The 21,527-nt window shown below is 45.9% G+C and overlaps 1 protein-coding gene across 1 annotated transcript; it reads left to right on the forward strand.

Annotated features, from left to right (window-relative positions):
• Positions 1-9,821: 9,821 nt before the first annotated feature.
• CMKLR2 (chemerin chemokine-like receptor 2) lies at positions 9,822-13,474 on the forward strand. Its single transcript, XM_060257125.1, has 2 exons — positions 9,822-9,933; positions 10,977-13,474. Exon 2 carries the CDS (start codon positions 10,992-10,994, stop codon positions 12,156-12,158), a length of 1,167 nt encoding a protein of 388 aa, XP_060113108.1. The 5' UTR covers positions 9,822-9,933; positions 10,977-10,991; the 3' UTR covers positions 12,159-13,474.
• Positions 13,475-21,527: the final 8,053 nt, after the last annotated feature.

The raw sequence follows: 21,527 nt of genomic DNA on the forward strand, positions 1-21,527 counted from the left end.
GGGGACGTTTGTTGAGCCTCGTGGAATATTTCCTTTGGCTTCGACGTGCTGTTCGGTTTCTTGTGCCCTCAGTCACCCCCTTACATAAGAGGATGCACAATTTCCTCTTCTTCTCGTGCCTGGTATGGTGATTCATTCTGTGACTGGGATTTAGTTCTCAAAGCAGCACCGTAAGCAGAACAAAACGTTTCCCTCTTCTTCTCTGCCTCCAAAGATAATCACAGTGCCGTTCTTTGGGCCAGCGTTATCTGGGAAAACAAAGTCACGGTGAAACGCAACAGGCTAGGGACACAGTGCTGCTGAAGTGAATTTGATGGTTCCACTTTCTTATAGGTTCTCAGGGGGGACTTCTGGATGTAAGGTGCATTTCAGATCAACGCAATTCATCCGGTAAGTGCCCTTTCTCCCTCTGCTGTGTCTTCAGAGCTGTTTGTATTGTTTTTGTAGCGTGCGTGCCTGTTCCTGTGTGTGAATTTATACCCCACCCTTCAATTGGAGTCTCAGAGTGACTTACAATCTCCTTCCCTTCCTCTCCTCACAACAGCTACCTTGTGAGGTAGGTGGGGCTGAGAGAGATCTGAGAGAACTGCTCTTGAGAGAACAGCTCCGCAAGAACTATGACTGACCCAAGCCAACACCAGCAGAAGAGTAGAGCATCTATCCCGGTTCTCCCAGATTAGAGGCTGCGCTCTTAACTACTACACCAGGGATGGCCAAACTTGCTTAATGGAAGAGCCACACAGAATAAATGTCAGATGTTTGAGAGCCGCAAGACATGAATGTCAGATGTTTGAGAGCCACAAGACGAGGGAGGGAGTAAATAGATGGAGGGGAAGGAGGGAGAGGTGGAAAGAAAGCAACTTTAACTTTAAATTAATTCTTCAAGCCGTCCACTGGCTTGGCTTGGAGAAGTGATTTAAAGAGAGAAATGCCTTCTCCAAGCCGGCCAACAGGGCAGTAGGGGCTTTGAGAGCCACACAATATGTGTCAAAGAGCCACATGTGGCTCCCGAGCCAGTTTGACCACTCCTGCACCTACGCCAAACTGGCTCTCTGGTTCAATCCCTGGAAACTCCAGTTAAAAGGATCAAGTAGTAGGTGATATGAAGGACCTCCCCCGTCCTATTCACCTGAGAGACCCGGAGAACCACTGCCAGTCTGCATAAGGCCGACCACAATGGATTGATGATCTGATTCAGCATAAGGCTGCATCACTTTTGGGTGAGGAGGGGCTTACACCCTCCTCGCATAAAATAAACCTGGCAAGCAGGGGTCATTTTGTAGAAAAAGAGGTGCCGGAGCTCATTAGCACAACTCATTTGCATCAGTCCTTTGCCTATGCCACACACCCCTGACATCACCGGAAGGTGTACTAAATTCTGTCCGCTCGGCCTCTGCCTTCAAATGCCTCTTGAGTTAGAATTGTCATCATAAAACCTTACTCCCATCAAACTTTTAAAATTACTTTCTCTTATGTGGCCACAGTGGCATGGTGAAGATGTCCATCTGTCTTTTATATGTTTTGGTTATTTTCCCATTTTTTTTATGGGGGAAAATATGAGAAAGTTTGTCAGATCTTAGAGTTCAGCAACATTCTCACAGGGAGTTTGAACAATGGAGCCTAGAAGCAAATATTATTTGGGGGTTGGGGTAAGAAAGAAAGAGCACAATAAAATTCAGAGGTTCGGGAGCTCTGCTTTGGTGAGCTTCTGCCCAAAATGAGGACTGCTGGCAAGTATTTTTAAAAAGTAAAACCCTCACATCTCGTAGAGAAAGATTTTAGTTCAACTCACTCCTGCCTTCCTTGATTCCTCTTTTATTGGTGGACTTAATGATGTGGAGAGAATCTCCAGGTTCCAATCTGGCTACCCCATCAAATTCTGCATGGATGCCTGTATTTTCCCCCTAAATACTATTTTCTTTCATGGTAGTATTTATTAATTCAGGGAATGAATGTGCTGCTTTTCCAGAGTCCTCCCTGGGATTAAAAACAATGCCAGAACATTGCAAGAGCGTCATACATGATCAATATAAGAACCGAACAACCCATTAAAAAAGCCACGGCTGTTTCAGTTCAGTTGCCCAACCTGCAAAAATAAATGCATTGATGAGGAAGTTTCCAAGCAGAAAAAAGACAGAAGAAAAAGAGGAATGGTTGTAAAACTCTTGCAGCCTTCCTTGCCCAGAGCAAAATCAAAGGAAATTGGCTCTCAGAGAAAGAAATCTTTATTAGCCTGTCTGCCTGCCTATCCACTTATCTGGCTAATATGATACTTGCACATGATGCAGTAGTTTGTGGGGGAAGGGGTTAGAGGCTGTGATCTGGGATATCTGAACTCCGACCTGTGCTCTGCCATGAGGTTTTCTGGGTGACCTTGGCTCCCAACTTCACAGGTTTCTTGGGTGGATAAAAACAAAAAAAACCCATATACTTTGAGTCCTTAGAAGGAGGGCAGAAGAAAAATGCAGTCAATTGATAAGTAGATAGATTCTTGACTCCCTCTGGAGGCAATTAAAACAGCTTGATTTTAATTGGGTAGCACACCTGTTTGGATTTTCAGCACACAGTAAATCTGGCCTTAAGTCATCAGGATAGAAGAGGGTGGGGGTATAAATAAATACTATGTGAGTTCCAAAGCTCTTACTAGATAAAGATGAGAAAGAGAGTGGTACACAAAATGGTTTGCTGTTCAACCACGACCTACATTTGTTCAGAATTGTTTAGAAATATGTCTCAGTGATTGAAACAGCTGGTGAAATTCTTAACAAAGGTATGTGTCCAGGAACGACTCCAGAAGGATCCCATAGTCCAGGGGTGACCAAACTTGCTTAAAAGAAGAGCCACATAGAATAAACCTCAGATGTTTGAGAGCCACAGGCCGGCTGGAAGGAAGATGAGGGAGGGAGGAGGGAGGGGGAGAGAGGTGGAAGGAAAGCAACTTTAAATGCATTCTCCAGCTGGCTTGGTTGGGAGAAATGATTTAAAGAGAGAAATGCCTGTTCCAAGTCCATCAATGGGGCGTGGGAGCTTTGAGAGACACACAATATGTGTGAAAGAGCCACATGTGGTTCCCAAGCCACAGTTTAGCCACCCCTGCCACAGACAAACACAGCACAAAAGGTTGCTAGCCTAAAATCTATCCTTTTGACATCTCTAAAGATAGGATCATCAGCTTCCTTTCCTGGTGACAGCAGCTACCTAAACGAGATGGAAAGAAAGGTTTTGCAGTTGTCCACTGGTTTGAGCAGTTTCCAGTGTAAATGTTACGGAATCTCGAGGCCATGAATCCTGATGCCATTGTTGTTGATGTTTACTACGTTTTCCAGTCTGTTATTGGAGCCATTTTATATTATGGAGACCTTGTCCATATCTCAGATAGTTGTGTTTACCTTTCCATGAGTGCTTTTCTGTCACTCTGAGAAGGATTTCGGCACAAGGTTATCTTCTGCACCATAACAAATGAGGCTTGGCCTGGCTAGTGGTTCCCTCCAGTCAGGGGGAAAAGCAAGATGTATAGAAAATATTGATCTTTGTTTCGTAAGAAATCTGAACTTAGACACTTTCAGAATTCAAATCACTTCAGCACAGAACGTTGCCAACTGCCATCTCTAACTGCCGTCTCCATTACCCAGAATGCCACATGGTACATTATTCAGTGCTAGCTTTTCATTCCTTTTTGTCCTTCAACAAAGAATTGCTGGGTCCCCCCCTCCCCCTCTATGGAGGAGACAGCTTTTGTCTCATTCTGAGGCCTTACATACAAATGCTGAAGAACAGGTTTTCCCCCTTTCTTTGCTTGGATACCATTTCCCCATTTCTGTTGTTTCTCTTTTTTTCTTCATTGACAACCAAATTCAGCTTTTCAAATAATGTATCATCTTTCCCCTGACTGTTTCATTTAAATAAGGCTGCATTGTGACTCTAACATTATCACTCTGAAATCCTGTCAGAAACGAATTCAGCAGCAGCTTTTGCACTAAGGTAGTGCCATACTTTAGACCAGAAGTAGTTGCCGCTTGGGAGTCAAATAGATTTCTTTTTTGTCTCAGACCCTGCAATCGGACAAGGAATCTTGAGGTGACTCTTCGAGTCCCTGTACTGCTTTTGACAGTAGAGTTCAGTTGCCTCTGTCTCAGATGTGCCTTAATTTCACGAAGATGAGATCTCTTTTCTCTTCCAAATAACCACGTCTAAGAGAAATTGCCATGATGATATCTTCCATTATCTCTGCCTCACCCTATCCTTTTTCGAAGAGGAGGCTGAAGGTGGTTCCTTTTTTGTAGTTCCTTATTCATTCCTTATTCGTTACTTATTCGTGAATTCAACCAAAAATACTGAAGAGAGTTTGAAAGCTCAAAACCCCAAAATAAGGTCTGGACCCCAATATTTTATACACCGCCTTGTTCACGGAGCTTTGCCCTTTCAGAGGACATGTGCTGCTTCATGGTCCAAAGAGCGGTTCTTGTGCCAGCAGCTCCAAAGCAAGCTGCCCCCAGGACACTTAAATAAGCAGACACTGGGGCCAAGCTGTACCCCAAAACAAAATTTGGACCACCCCAAGTGACACATCCCCAGTCTCAGGACACTGTCCCCTGCAAGAAGACGTGCAGTGGTGCCCGGTCCAAACAATGGTTCTGGCACCACAAGCATTGATTTGAAGTGCCACCTAGAAGCTTGTATTCCAAAGGAGATTTCAATAAGGAACTATTTTGACTGCTTGCCCTCTGCACCCCAAAATACAGCATGGACCACCACATGCCATACACCCCCATGTTCAGGGGACTCTGCCCTTCAAGAGGACATGTGCTGCTTCATGGTCCAAACAGCGGTTCTTGTACTAGCTGCTCCAGAGCAAGGTGCCCCCAGGACACTGAAGCAGGCAGGCACTGGGGCCAGGCTGTGCCCCAAAACAAAATTTGGACCACCCCAAGTGACACATCCCCACACTCAGGACACTGACCTCTGCAAGAAGACATGCAGTCGTGCCTGGTCCACACAATGGTTCCAGTGCCACAAGCTTCCATTTGGAGGGCCACCTATAAGCCTGTATTCCAAAGGAGATTTGAATAAGGAACTATTTTGACTGCTTGCTCTCTTTTTCTAAATCTATTTTTAATCTGAGAGGCCAGGCTACTAATACTGTCTCTCTGCCCACCGATCCTGAAATCTTTCCTCTGAATTGATTCCACTACTCTTGGGAGTTTGAATGGTCATTTTTCCTTTTGGAGCAGGTTTTACGCAAGAAGGATGATTTCTGCCCATTTCCCCTAAAGCTGCCAAGTTGGTGCCAACCTCCAGGTGGGATGCAGAAGTTAGAAGCCCATCAGAATATGGGGAGCTGCTACTGTTACCTGTTTCTGTCTGCCTTTCATCAGGTCTAAAAGGCTTCACATCTGCTATATGCTTTTGTTTCAAGTAGGATACGTACGAGCAGGACCAATGAAGGTTCCGCACTTTTTTAGATGTTTAGTAGGAGTAGCCAAAGAGTTTTCAGCTACTACTTTTAAAGTAGTTCACGGACACAGCAGAAATCAGGGGTTTAAACTTTAATCTGTGTAGGTGGCTGCCACGCTGAAAACTTTCCACTTTGATTCACTTCCCAAAATATCAGACATTTAGAACTCTGCGGACAAATATGTTTCTGGTTTAAACTCCCCCCTCCCCCAACAGCCTTCAGTGAAAATTGTTGATAACTCAAAAAGGTTCTCCGTTGCAGATGTTTAGATGACTTCTACATGTTTACAGAATTTTTTAAAAAATGACTCATATGGGTGGTACTGGTATCTCTCACAAAATCCAGATTCCCAAGACAAGGATAATATAATTACATGTGCAAATTTCAGCTGAAATTGGAAGAAAAATATTTTTGTTATATTTACCACCACTGCCCCCCCCCCCGAAAAAGTGAAACAAAATTCTTTTGTGGGTGGGTGTTATGTGTCATCAACTCTTCTAACTTACGGTAACCCTGTGAATTAATTTTTCTCTTACAAACTGAGGGCTGTGGCTTTCTTTATTGAGTCAAAGTTATTTTTGGTTTATGTTAAAGTTGGAAAGAAAAAGTGTCACCTCTGTTCGGGTAGATGAGGCTACATGGGCTCACGTTTTCTATGTGTTTAGATGAATGGATGGATAAATCTTAGGGTTGCCAGCTCCAAGTTGGGCACTATCTGGAGATGTGGGGGGTTGAACGTATGAAGCTGCTTATACTGAATCAGACCCTGGGTCCATCAAAGTCAGTATTGTCTACTCAGACTGTCAGCGGCTCTCCAGGTCTCCAGCTGAGGTTTTTCACGCCTACTTGCCTTTTTAGTTGGAGATGTTGGGGACTGAAACTGGGACCTTCTGCTTACCAAGCAGATGCTCTACCATTGAGCCACCATTCCTCCCTAAGGTTGTGGAGCCTGAGGAAGCTGGGATTTGAGGAGGGGGAAGGACCTAAATTGGGTATAAGGCCATAGCGTCCACCTTCAAAGGTGGCCATATTCTCCAAGTGAACTGATCTCTGTCACTTGGAAATCAGTTGTAATCAGGGGTGGAATTCTAGCAGGAGCTCATTTGCATATTAGGCCACACACCCCTGATGTAACCAATCCTCCAAGAGCTTACAAAAAAAGAGCCTTGTAAGCTCTTGGAGGATTGGCTACACCAGGGGTGTGTGGCCTAATATGCAAAGGAGCTCCTGCAAGAATTCTATCCCTGGGGGTGGGTAGGGTTGACAGATCCAGTTTGGGAAACTCCTGGAGATATGGGGATGGAGCCTGGGAAGGACAGAGACCTCAGTGATGTGCATTGCTATAAAGTCCACCCTCCCAAGCATCCATTTTCTCCCAGGGAACTGATCTCTGTACTCTCAGGATGAGAGGCTGTCCTTCCTACACAGGGCCATACCTTTTCTCAGGGCTTTTTTTGTAGCAGAAGCTCCTTTGCATATTAAGCCACACCCCTCTTATGTAGCCAATTGTCCAAGAGCTTACAGGGCTCTTATTACAGGGCCTACTGTAAACTTTTGGAGGATTGGCTGCATCAGAGGGGTGTGGCCTAATATGCAAAGAAGTTCCTGCTACCAAAAAAGCCCTGCCTTTTCTCTAGGAAATCCTTTGATGCGCCATTCTGGGGCAGAAGATCTCTGTCAAAGAATTCTCAAAACCCTTGACGAAAGAAAATCTTTGGGAGATTTCTTGTCAGATAACACTGGACAAAAACCACACATTTCTAGCACAGATGTATCCATACAGTAAAAAGGGAGATGCCCACGTCTATCAAATGTTCTCTACATTTGTGGCTGGCTGTCAAAGCTGAGGCCAGCACCAAGTCACACCTGCCCATGAAATCTCCCCTGCAGTGAACGGAACGACGCTGCAGATATTTCAAGCTGGGCATGTTTGTCAACATCTCTCGCATTAATTTGGGAAATTGCAGAACCGCCCCGTAAATTGCTCCTTTATGCATAATCCGGCAAGCCTTTTCCTCGCACACATGCTGTTCGGAGTACATTTGCATTACCTATTTTGATTTAGTGAGGAATTTAGTTAATTGGACCTAATGAGATTGAGAGGTATGAGAAAATGCTCCAGAGGGTAAATTGGAGCGCTCGGCTCCGAAGTTGTGTTCATTTTTGCAACCTGATCTTTGTCTCCTTAAAGGCCCAAGTTTTTTACCTGAGCTGTCCCTGGGTAGGTGTGACTCAGGACTCAGTGGAGAGAAGCTGGGCTTGGGCAAGAACCACTTTCTTTGGCCTGGTGCCGACGGACGTATCAGACGCTTACGTACTCACAAAGCCTTATACCTTGAATCGGGTGGAATTTCAGCAGGAGCTCCTTTGCATATTAGGCCACATGCCCCTGATGTAGCCAGTCCTCCAAGAGCTTATGAAAAAGAGCCTTCTAAGCTTTTGGAGGATTGGCTACATCAGGGGTGTGTGGCCTAATATGCAAAGGAGCTCCTGCTAGAATTCCACCTCTGCCTTGAATAAAACTTTGTTGCCACTGGACTCAGACTTTGTTAGGCTAAACCACTTATAATATAGTGGGTTCCACACAAGGATGAGGCAAGGTGGTAGTGATCATAGCTCTTTTATTAGATACAGCATAATATAGCACTGCACTCAAAAGACTGCGGAGCAGGGCCAACGGGGCCAGCTATATGCAATTCTGTGTTTCCGCGCAAGCACGTTATTGGGTCATTCAAACCAGCAGGGGACCCGTGATTGGAGCAGGGCAGCAGGGATTTGGATCTTGCTGTCCATTGTTCCCGAGTCCCCAAGCTCAGTCCTTCTGGCTCCGATGAGCCCAGCAGGAGCACCCCTATCAGTCTTCACTTTGGTCCGCATACATAACACTACTGTTACCCGTTCAGGCATTTGAGGGTCTGATTGGGGGCAGAAAGTGCTGTTAAGGCCCAGCCCAAATCCCTCATGGGATTTTGAAAGCAAGAGATGTTCAGAGGTGGGCTGCCATTCCTTGCCTCCGCTTAGCGACCCTAAATTCCACGGTGGTCTCCCATCCAAGTATTAGTCAGGGCCGACCCTGCTTAGCTTCTGAGATCTGATAAGAGTGGACCAGCCTAGGGCAGGGTCTGATTAGCTGGTAGCAGGGCCTTTATAGTAGAAAAAGCCCAGCAGGAACTCATCTGCATATTAGAAGAAGAATTGCAGATTTATACCCCGCCCTTCTCTCTGAATCAGAGCGGCTTACAATCTCCTATAACTTCTCCCCCCACAACAGACACCCTGTGAGGTGGGTGTCAGGCTCTGTAACTTTATCATATTGAAAGTATAGAAATCATAGAATACTAACCGAATGGACTCTCCATACTAACCCACAGCCTTTTGTTATACTGTTATATTGTAGCTAGCATGGATATCAAAGGGGGGGACGTTTGAAGTGCTAACTTTGTTTAGGTTGTAAAAGGAGCAAAGGAATGTGACCGTTAATAGATACCACCGCTGGCCAGCATCTTCCCAGAGGCAAAGAGATAAGCAGAAGCTCTCCTATGAAAGTTTGCACCTTCACTCTCTGTTGTTTTGAGAATAGTGTCTTTGTTTAGATATCGCTTTGATGTAGATTCCATAAGACTAAGAGACGCCCATTCCCAGGTATTAGTCTCAACTTTTGTTTCCAGCTGTGAGTTTCCAATAAAGTATTACATTGTCTCAATGAATACCGCCTTGAGTCTCCATCGCCTGACAGTGGGTGGGGCTGAGAGGGCTCTCACAGCAGCTGCCCTTTCAAGGACAACCTCTGCCAGAGCTATGTTCAGCTTTTGGTCTTTGCATTTTACAATTTGTTGTGGTTCATAGGCATTATTGTTGTGGTTCATAGGCATTTGAATTTTGGATTTTATAATCAGCTTTAGGCTTTTAATCCATGGATGCTTTAAAGGGTTGTTACTTTCATGTACATGTTTTCATCTGTATGGCTGGTTGGCTCTTGTGAATTGCAGTAATGGAAACAAGGGTTTTATGCTCTTTTTTGTTTTTAATCTTTTCACTTGATTTTATTTGTATTTTTATGGTGTGGTTTGAATTTACTGTATCTTAATGGATCACTGATACGATTTAAAAAATAATTTTCATGTAAATCACTTTCAGATAATGTTATTTTGTAGCCGTAGTATACAAATCTCATAAGGGTCTAATTGTTTTATTGTAGCCATCTGTTGAGATACCTGGTATTGCAGTCACACAACACACGGGTTCAAGTTTCTAGGGAAATTGTTCTTAACTTGATTAAATTATTTGCTCTTTTCAGATGATAGCCTTTAAGAATACGTACGCCAAAGTGTTTTGCTGTTTGACGTTTCAGTTATGTTTTTCCTCCCACATTGTAGCTTTTACTTTTCCCCTCTGGATTCTTTTTCAGGCATAGAAAAGAACCCAACCAGAACAGATAATTCTAACACTATTTTTATCAGGAGCCACACTTTCGAAAGGTAGGAAACTATTACCTTTCTTGTTTTAATTTTAATGTATTCATTATCTAAATATTAAGTATATATTATGTATTGCTGTATGCTTTCCCCACATAGAATAACAGAATTGGAAGGGACCCTACAGGCCATCTAGTCCAACCCCCCTGCTCAATGCAGGATCAGCCTAGAGAATCCCCAAAAATTGTTTGTCCCACCACTGCTTAAGGATTGCCAGTGAGGGGGAGCTCACCACCTCCCTTGGTAGCTGATTCCACTGTTGAACAACTCTGACTGTAGAGAAGTTTTTCCTAATATCTAGCAGGTACCTTCCCGCCCTTAATTTAAACCCATTGTTGTGAGTCGTCTCCTCTGCTGCCAACAGGAACAGCTCCCAGCCCTCCCCTAAGTGACAGCCCTTCAGATCCTTCCAAGAGAGCAATCATGTCCCCCTTCAACTCCTCTTCTCCAGACTGAATATTCCCGCGTTCCTCAGCCTTTCCTCCTAGGGCTTGGTCTCCAGGCCTCTGATCATTGTCGTTGCTCTCCTCTGCACCCGCTCCATTCTGCCCACATCCTTCTTGAAGTGAGGCCTTCAGAACTGCACACAATACTCCAGGTGTGGCCTGACCAATGCAGTGTACAGCAGGGCTATAACACCTTGTGATTTGGATGTTATGGCTCTGTTGATACACCCCAAGATGGCATTAACCTTTTTTGTCTCTGCATCACACTGGCTGCTCATATTTAACTTATGGTCCACCCATACTCCAAGTTCTTGTTCACACACACTGCTACCCGGAAGTGTATCCCCTGTCCAATATGCGTCTTACTAATTTTATTACTCAGCTATAGAACTCAGCACTTCATGCATTGCTTAATCTTGCATATGGACCAATAGATGCAGTTAGGTTGCAATAATGTGCCAGTGCTACGTGTATTTTAAGAGAATTAGGTTGCCGTAACATGCCAGTCCTAAGTGTACTTTATGAGCATTTATTTGAATGAGTGCCATTTTTGACCCATCCTTTAAATACAGTCTAACATCTGTCTCCCCCATCACCTAGGAAACAGCCAGCAACATGCCATCGGCTGACTTCATGCAGTACGAAGATTTTGACAATTTCACTTACTACTTTGAGAGTTATGAGGAAGAGGAGTCGCCTCAGCCCTCCCTCAGTGACGTGCACATCGTTTCTCTTGTGCTACACAGTTTAGCTTTTCTCCTAGGAGTGCCTGGCAACGCAATCGTCATCTGGATCATGGGCTTTAAATGGGATAAGACGGTCACTTCCCTCTGGTTCCTCAACCTCGCCATCGCAGACTTTATCTTTGTCCTTTTCCTGCCTCTCTACATCACCTATGTGGCCACGGGCTTCCACTGGCCATTTGGGAAATGGCTGTGCAAAGCCAACTCCTTCGTTGCCTTGTTCAACATGTTTGCCAGCGTCTTCTTCCTTACGGCCATCAGCCTCGACCGCTATGTTCACCTGATCCATCCCGTCTGCTCCTACAAATATCGAACGGTGAAAAACACTTGTGTTTTGATCACCATCATTTGGACCCTGGCGACCATCATTGGAAGCCCAGCCTTGTATTTCAGAGATACACTTACTCTGCACAACAATTCCACCATTTGCTACAATAACTTTCACTCGAAAGACCCCTACCTCGTTTTCCTGATACACCACTTTCTGACCTGGGTGAGGTTCTTTTTTGGCTATCTCTTCCCTCTCCTGACCATGATCATTTGTTACTCTCTTCTATTCATCAATGTGAAGAAGAGCGCCGTCTTGACTTCCAGCAGGCTTTTTTGGACTATCCTGGCCGTTGTGATTGCCTTCTTCGTTTGCTGGACCCCGTTCCACATCTTTAGCATCATTGAGCTGACAATTCACCATAACGATTACTACCACACCTTGCTTCGGGACGCCATTCCTCTGACCGTTAGCTTCGCTTTCATCAACAGCTGCCTTAACCCCATCCTTTACGTCCTTCTCAGCAAGAAGCTGCGGTCCTGCTTTCAGGTGACATTTTCAGAGTTAGTGAAATACACGCTGTGGGAGGTCAGCCGGTCAGGGACAGTCAGCGAACAACTTTGGAACTCTATGAGTCTGCAGCAGTACGAAAACCCCGGGGTGAAAAATCCACCCAGCGAAACAGTCAGCGAACAACATTGGAACTCTGTGAGTCTGCAACAGTGCGAAAACACTGGGGCGAAAAATCCACCCAGCGAAACTACTCCATAATTGAGCAATCTGCCTTTCTTTGTAAAGGATTCATTTTCTATATATCAAGAAGCGTTTGTAAGTAAATAAGATGAAATTTTTGTACCCAAAGCATGGTGGATCGAGGATAGCTAATGGAATTTTGAAAGCTCATTTCAGCATCTTTTTTTAAACAAAGCATATTTAGCTGGCAGTAGGGTTGCCATCCTTTCAGCCAGCCTGTGCTCCTGGGCTTTTAACCATTACTACAGAGATGGGCAGGTGATGATGCTTATCTCCCTATAGCCTGAAAAGCTTCACTTCCTGATTTTTGTAGACCTTGATTCCTAAAAGCACAGAAATAGGGACAGGCTAGGGTTGCCAAGCTCCAAGTAGTTGCTGAAGATACCCTACGATTACACCTGATTTCCATGGGACAGAGATCAGTTCACCTGGAGAAAATGGGCACTTTGGAATGTAGAGTTTATGGGCTCAGGGGTGGCATTCTAGCAAGTGCTCCTTTGCATATTAGGCCACACACCCCTGATGTAGCCAATCCTCCAAGAGCTTACAAAAAAAGAGCCTTGTAAGCTCTTGGAGGATTGGCTACATCAGGGGTGTGTGGCCTAATATGCAAAGGAGCTCCTGCTAGAATTCCACCCCTGTATGGGATTATACTCCACTGAAGTCCTGTCCCTCTCCAAGTCCCCCTTCTTAGAGTCCACCCTCTTGGAATGTAGACTCTATGGGGTTATACCCCATTGAAGTCCCTCCCCTCCTCAAGCCCCACTTTTCTCAGACTCTACCCTCCCAAATTTCCAGGTATTTATTGACTTAAAACTGGCAATCCTAAGACAGGCCCTTGAGTTTTGGGACCACTGGCAACCCAAATGGGCGACTCCTATCTCAAACGTCTTGGAGAATGAAGATTATTATGAGATAAGATCTGGGAGGATATTCCATTCCATGGTGTAGTCTTATGTTCCAAATCGAAATGTTGCCCTTGGTGGACCCCAAACTAAGACTGTATTTCCTTATTAGCCGTGTATAATAGTTTGTCAAATAAGTTTCACATAGCACAAGATACAAATACTCTTTTCTAGACTATTTAACCCCTGCAATATTAATAGTATTGAAAACGTAATCAAATGTACTTTTGAAATCTTCTGGCAACGTATCATGGACAATAAGAGAATGATCTCACAGCTGTTTTCTTTTTGCTGCATACCAGCTGGGCATATATAATATCACATATATTCGAAGCGTAAGGGTTTGATTTCATGGCTCAGTGTGAGCAACATATCTTTCTGAGCTTCTTGAAGGCAGGGCAGAATTTTTAATAAAGTAATATATGGAAACTGTATGACCAATGAGAAGATTTTTAATTGAGCTGGTATTTTTATGCGCATGTAACAAAAAGATATGAGCTCCGTGGCACAAAGTAGTAAGCTGCCGTACTGCAGTCCAAGCTCTGCTCATGACCTGATTTCAATTCCGGTGGAAGCTGGGTTCAGGTAGCTGGCTCAAGCTTGACTCAGACTTCCATCCTTCCGAGGTCGGGAAAATAAACTGTAGATGACTGGGGAAGGCAATGGAAAAGTCTGCTGTGAAAACATTGTGATGCAACATGACCCCAGAGTCAGAAATGACTGGTGCTTGCACAGGAGACTACCGTTACCTTTAACAAAAAAGTGCAAATGTGCCTATGCAATTGTGGTGGGCTTTGGAGTAGTGTTTTGGTGCAGATTCTCTGTATAGGCTTTTCCAGGGGGGGAAATGTACAAACACAAATGCATAAGAATATAAGAACATAAGAGAAGTCATGTTGGATCAGGCCAATGGCCCATCCAGTCCAACACTCTGTATCACACAGTGGCCAAAAGACCCAAGTGCCATCAAGAGGTCCACCAGTGAGGCTAGAAGCCCTCCCACTGTGCCCCCCCCGCCCAAGCACAAGAATACAGAGCACCACTGCCCCAGACAGAGAGTTCCAACAATAAGCTGTGGCTAAATAAACTAAATAAGATAAATAAATGCAATTCTTTCTTTTTTGGGAAGGGGGTATTTTTGTATTTGTGTGTGTGCCCCCCCACCCCCGCCTGGAAGTCATGGTGACTTCTGGGGACCCCTACTGGGCCATGTAGGTAGATGACCAATAAACTAAACAAATCCACTCTCTGCAAATTGCTTTTGCCCAGTCAAAATCATTTTGAACAGATGGAACCGTTATTACATTTGATTTGGCCGATGTGTTATGCATCCATTTCCCCTATGGGGGAGAATTTGGACACCGAAAACAAATAAACAAACGCCATAGATATATGTCTAATTCTGTTCCGATTTGTGTGGGTGGGCCAGAACTGGCCACAGAACAGCTGGCGTCCTTGTCAGAGAATCTGGCTTTGCATGCAAACAACTCACTGATGAGGCCTGATTCATTACTGGGACTAGGTCAATCTAGGATCAGGCCTAGCCAACTTCAAGGTTAATCTAAAAGGATGAGGATGCTTTCTCCCCCACCACCTCAGCACTCAAGTGAGTCTGAGTCACGCATGATTGAGGATCCAGAAAAACACACACTGAGCCACGGCCTGATAGTTCTCTGTCATTCTTTACCCAAGCTGGGTGTTGCCAGGAACGCCCCTGGCTCTCTTCCATTTTGGATGATAGCGGTCTACTGTTTTTAATTCTTTCAACATTTGTGGGCAGCTCAAACATATGAGGAAAAAATCTGTTCTATTTCAGTCTCATGGACAAAAACTGAGAGCCAGTTTGGTGTCGTGGTTAAGAACGGCGGACTCTAATCGGGGAGATCTGGGTTTGATTCCCCACTCCTCCACATGCAGCCAGCTGGGTGACCTTGGGCCAGTCAGAGTTCTCTCATAGCTGTTCTCTCAAGAGCTCTCTCAGCCCCCACCTGCCTCACAGGGTGTCTTGGGGAGGGGAAGGAGATGGCAAACTGCTCTGAGACTCCGAGTGAAGGGCGGAATGTAAATCCGATCTCCTCCTCCTCCTCTTCTTCGACAAAAATTCTTCTTCTTGTTGTAACTCTGATATATACGCTTCAGTCAAGTCTTTCTTTAGGAGCTTTGCTAGAGATGAGTCTAGCGGCATCCCAGGAAGGGAGTGTTGACCCTCGAAAACTTATACGCCAAAATTTGTGTTGTTCTCTGAGGTGCTCCTGGGCTCATGTCTGTCTGTTCTACTGTGGGCCAACATGGCTACCCTCTGAAACTAGCTATAGTAGCTTTGTAGGGGGGGGGGGAAATAAGACCATCCGAACGCCAAAGAAGGGGTGGCCAAACTTGCTTAAAGTAAGAGCCACATAGAATAAATGTCAGATGTTTGAGAACCACGTCACATGAAATTAGATGTTTGAGAGCCGGAAGGAAGGAAAAAAAATAGATGGGGAGGGAGAGGTGGAAAGAAAGCAACTTTAACTTTCAAAGCATTCTCCAAGCTGCCATCTGGCTTGGCTCTGTGATTTAAAGAAGACGACAACTGCGGATTTATACCGCGCCCTTCAGCAGCTTACAATCTCCTATATCTTCTTCCCCCATAACAGACTCCCTGTGAGGTGGGTGGGGCTGAGAGGGATGTCACAGCAGCTGCTCTTTCAAGGACAACTCTTATGAAAGCTATGGCTGACCCAAGGTCATTCCAGCAGCTGCAAGTGGAGGAGTGGGGAATCAAACCCGGTTCTCCCACACAAGAGTCCGTGAACTTAACTACTACACCAAACTGGCAAATGCCTTCTCCAAGCTGGCTGATGGGGTGGTGTGGACTTTGAGAGCCAAATAGTTTGGCCACTCCTGCCCCAAAGCCTTCTGTCAAAACCAACCAAAATAACACAGCACAGTGCGCAAGCTTTTGATTTCACTGGAATTCCTTATGAGGCTGGATGTTAAAAAACCGAAAAAGCAAGGGGAGATTTTAATGCCTCTCTGTCAGCCAGCTGTGTATGATGCTTTGCTGACTTCATGGGGCTCAAGGCATGGCTTCTACCAGGGTTGTGCCCTGGATGCCTCTGTTCCTAGCTTGCCAAGATAGCCCCACCCTGTGCCCACTGAGGCAACCCACTCTGTATCTACCGAATTCAGCAAAGCATCCTACACGGCATGCTGAGAGCCAGTGTGGTGTAGTGGTTAAGTGCGCGGACTCTCATCTGGGAGAACCGGGTCTGATTCCCCATTTCTGCAATTGCAGCTGTCGGAATGGCCTTGGGTCAGCCATCGCTCTGGCAGAAGTTGTCCCTGAAAGGGCAGGTGCTGTGAGAGCCCTCTCAGCCCCACCTACCTTACAGGCTGTCTGTTGTGGGGGAGGGAGATAAAGGAGATTGTGAGCTGCTCTGAGGCTCTGAGATTTGGAGTAGAGGGCGGGATATAAATCCAATATCTTCTTCTTCTGACAGAAGCCTTACGACCCTGGCCCAAGAGATCATTTTTCCTCGCCTCTTCATTCAGAGCATCTGACCTGACAGATGGTTCTGGAAAAACCCAAAGCTGCTTGCTGCGTTGTGTTTATTTTATTCAGTTAATGGAATCATGACACGGCCTTTTCCACATTCGTTTCCCTCGCATGACGATTCTTATGGTTTCGCTGTAGACCGAATGTTCAAAAGTTCTGCCTGTCTGTCGTATATTACTTTGGCCGTAAGCAACCTGAAAAATAATAAAACAAACTATACATGAGAAGGTGAGCGACGACTCTCAAACTCCAGTTTCTACAAACACCAGTTTTGGCAGGCTGCTGTCCTCAGACCCCACACAGCGAGAACACAAACATCATGAAGAAGCATAGAGCTGGAAGGGACCTCCAGGGTCTTTGTCCATCCCCTGCACAATGTAGGGGATTCACAAGTACCTCCCCTCACACACACCCAGTGAGCCCTGCTCCATGCCCAGAAGATGGCAAAAATCTTTCAGGATCCCTGGCCAAACTGGCCTGGAGAAAAACTGCTGATGAACAGCATTTCCCTGGGTGTGTAAGAAAGGGCCTCGAGAACTAAGCACTGATGCAGCCCTTCCTGCCCTCCTCCTCATGATCTGCCTCAGCTCAGAGAATCAGCATTGCTGTCAGATGTTCATCTAGCCTCTATTTGAAAACCTCCAAAGAAGAGGAGTCCATCACCTTTCGAGGTGTTTCACTGAGGAACTGCTCCGTCAGGAAGTTCTTCCTAATGTTTAGACAAAAACTCTTTCTGGGGGTTTTGGGGGTGGAATCTGGGAAGGGCGGAGTCTGGGGAGAGGAGAGATCTCAGCAGGGCAAAGTGTCATAGAAATCTCTCTCCAAAATAACCGAAGAAGATATTGGATTTATATCCCGCCCTATACTCAACCTCAGAATCTCAGAGCGGTCACAATCTCCTTCCCCCCCCTCACTCTGTGAGGTAGGGGGCTGGGAGAACTTTTACAGCAGCTGCCCTTTCAAGGACAACTCCTACAAGAGCTATGGCTGACCCAAGGCCATTCCAGCAGGCGTATGTGGAGGAGTAGGGAATCAAACCCGGTTCTCCCAGATAAGAGTCCGCGCATTTAACCACTATACCAAACTGGCTCTCCAGGGAAACTGATCTCTCTTGCCTGGAGGTCAATTGTAATAGCGGGAGATCGCCAGGTCCCACCTGGAGCTTGGCAACCCTACCACGGGCAGCTGTTGACCGCTGACACAGGGCGGTGGGCACAACCCAAAAATGGCTGCTGTAATAGGTATAGCCTCACAGGAAATCCATGTTCAGGGGAAAAGAGCAGAAATTTAGAAAAATAAACTGGGAAAGAAAAGAGAGAGAAGAAAACCAACTTTGTGGTTGAAAAGGATGTTTAAAATATAAAAGCTGCACAGCCACTTAGATCTCCGATGGCCAATCAGCTGCCCTGCTGGGCCAAAGCCCCACTCACTTTCAAAAAACACTTGACAGGCAGCAGGAAAGGTGTCAATGGGGGGCTATGGCGACCACAGGCACCATGTTTGGGACTCGTATAGGGTGCTCCTTGGCAACTGAGGCTCTCTGCAGCCCTGCCGGCTCTTTTCCCAGTCCATCTTTCTTAGAAGCTGCCTTCTTTGGCTGTGGCAAATGAGCCTGAAAGCCTCGGCACCCATTGAAGCAAAGAACACAAAAGCCACAGCAGTCTAGCAGCATGCTGAAGAGCTTGAATTATGGTATACTCATGCTGTGATAAATCTGTTTGGATGCCACGAGGTCACACAGTCTTCTCACTTCTCTCTCTGCTCGCCTGAAGCTGGAAGCCAACACAACAGGGTGCTTCTTGAGCAGGTTTCTGGAAGATTTCATCCCCGCCTCCACCTGCTGCCCGGGAAGAGCGTTTCCTTCTTGGGAGTGGGGGGGGGGGGGAGAAATTGCTGAGGCCTGCAGCCTGAGCCTGCCCTTTCGTGTGCCCTCCAACTCAGCACCTTTTCCAGAAGGACTTTCTTTGTCAGTATTTTTTTTTAAACTCATTTTCAAAAGTTTTGCTGCATGCATATGCAGATAACTAGCACAAGAAAAGTGTGAAAGCAAGCAGTTCAGAAGCTTCTTTGCACAGGGGAGCAAACTTGTGTTAACACTTCCTTTCGTCTTGGTGGGGAGACCTGTCTGTCAAGCTTCAACAGCAAACCTGCAGGGCCATTTTGTCAAGAAGCCTGCAGAATCCTGTTTCCACAGAGGCAGCCCATCCACTAGGCAGCCCTAGGCAGCTGCCTAGGGTGAGGGCACTGGATTAGGCTCTCCCCTCCACCCCTCCCTCCAGGGCGATTGATACCACCCAGAAACACAGGCCCTTGGGAGCTTGGAAGAGGCTGCACACTGCCCGGTTTTCTCTGAGGTGCCCGCTCTCTTTCCCCACCCCCGCAGGCAAACTTAGTCAGAGGGCGGGGAGGGCATGTGCACTGGTGCAGCATAGTGCAGGGAGGGTGTGTGCAGCCTGGCTGCTGTTGCTCCGCTTCCACTGGTTGAAGTGATAGTGAACAGGTGCATGGTCTCTCTGCTTTGCCACACATGCCCTTCCTGCCCTCTAGCTTTGCCTGCGGGGGGCATCAGATGCCCTAGGCCCACCCGTGTTTACAAACATACATGCCTCCTACATCTATTTATTTATTATTTATTACTTTAGACTTGTATCCTGCCCTCTCTGCTAGCAGACTCAGGGCGGCTAACAATCAGTTCAGTTCAAACATCTATGATTACAGTATAAAAATGATAAAATACAATTAAAACCTTTAAAAAACATTTTATGGTGCTGTTCAGTACAATATAGGCGGGATCTTCCTTTTCTAACAGTGATCCCATAATTATTGTAATTCCTCAGCAGTGTAGGGTGGCCGTCCTCTCCCAGTTTAGGTGTCAAAGGCCTGTCGAAATAGTTCAGTTTTGCAGGCCCTGCAGAATTGGGAGAGATCCTGTAGGGCCCTTATGGCCTCCGGGAGGGCATTCCACATTTCTAGTGCCGCTATTGAGAAGGCCCTAGTCCATGTAGAACACAGCCTGGCCTCCCTTGGTCTGGGGATGGACAATAGATACTATGTCCCCATGTGGAGAGCATTACAGTGATCTATTTTTGAGGTGACTGTGGTGTGGATCACCATTGCCAAGTCCTCATGTTCCAGGAAAGGGGCCAAAGATGGGAGATGGAAAAAAGCGGATTTGGTAGTGACTGCAACCTGGGCCTCCATTGTATTAAGAGCTGACATATGTTCCTTTTGCAATTGAAACCAGGGACCACCACCTAGCTAATAGCTGGGTTTATATCACACGTTCAGCTTATATGTGAAGATAACAAGAGAATCACTGAATACAGGTATTTTTTAAAAATCCGGGTATGTTGCATGTTTGCTCCTTGTAACTTGCGAATACCTCCCTCCATTGTCCCAATCCAAACTAGGATGCTATGAAGACAAGTTACAGCATTTGAGTTTCTTTAGCCTGGAGAAATGTTGATTGAGGGGGTGATATGATAGTGGTTTACAAGATTATGCATGGGATAGAGAAGGTAGAGAAAGAAGTACTTTTCTCCCTTTCTCACAATACAAGAACTAGTAGGCACACAATGAAATTGTTGCGCTGTCAACTTAGAACTGATAAAAGGAAGTACTTCACCCAAAGGGTGATTAACACATGAAATTCACTGCTATAGGAGGTGGTGGCAGCTACACCCATAGATGACTTCAAGAGGGGTTTGGATAAACTTATGGAGCAGAGGTCCATCAGTGGCAATTGGTATAGCCACAGGGTATAGATGGAACTCTCTTTCAGGGGCAAGTGATGCTCTGTATTCCTGGTGCTTATGGGGAGCAACAATGGGAGGGCTTCTAGTGTTCTGACCCCACTGGTGGACCTCCTGATGGGACCTGGTTTTTATGGCCACTGTGTGACAGTGTTGGACTAGATGGGCCATTGGCCTGATCCAACATGGCTTCTCTTATGTGCCTGCCTTTTACATGAAAATGCTTGGGATACCCCTCAAGAGAACTCCCTGACCTCTTCATCTCATTTGCCCCTAGACCTGGGCAGGCTACAAGGCTTAGGAGAATCTGGAAAATTCACTGCTGGTTTTCTATTTGCCGAAATGTCTGTTACAGGTCAGTATTCAAAGGGAGAACATCTCCTAGTGGTGGTACATGGTATCCAGTAAACTGCACTTACTCTCGACTACTCAGAGGGCTTAGCAGCTGAAGGGGCAGGTTTTCTTGGTCAAAATCCAATACTTGAGAGTCTTAAGTGGAATCAATTTGCAGTGTGTCCATCTTCCGGTATCTGACAAAGTGAGCAGCGGCTCACAAAAGCTCACCTCCTGCCACAAATATAGTCTTTAATGTGCTAAGAGAGCCCGTTTGGTGTGGTGGTTAAGTGTGCAGACTCTTATCTGGGAAAATCGGGTTTGATTCCCCACTCCTTCACTTACAGCTGCTGGAATGGCCATGGGTCAGCCATAGCTCTGGCAGAGGTTGTCCTTGAAAGGGAAGCTGCTGTGAAAGCCCTCTCAGCCCCACCCCTCACAGGGTGTCTATTGTGGGGGCAGAAGATATAGGAGATTGTAAGCCGCTCCGAGTCTCTGATTCAAGAAGGGCAGGATATAGATCTGCAGCTTTTTTCTTGTACTGGACTCTGCTTTTCTACTCCTACAAACCAACACAGCTACCCAACTTCGTAGTGCATGATTTGAGAAATATTTTTAATTCATTTGAACGCTTTTCTCCCCAGTGGGGACCTAGTGTCTTACATCCTTCTCCACTTTATCAAAAACTCTTGTGAGGTAAGTTAGGCTGAGAGTTTGTGGCTGGCACAAGTGAGGATTCGAATCTGGGTCTTCCAGATACTAGTCCAACACTCTTAACCACATTGGCTCATGCCTGCCAAACTTAATGAGCCCCGACCTACCAGCTGAAGGCCTGAAGCACAAAGGCTTCACCTATTTG

Source organism: Heteronotia binoei, chromosome 16, assembly GCF_032191835.1.
Source record: "Heteronotia binoei isolate CCM8104 ecotype False Entrance Well chromosome 16, APGP_CSIRO_Hbin_v1, whole genome shotgun sequence".
Lineage (NCBI taxonomy): Eukaryota > Metazoa > Chordata > Lepidosauria > Squamata > Gekkonidae > Heteronotia > Heteronotia binoei.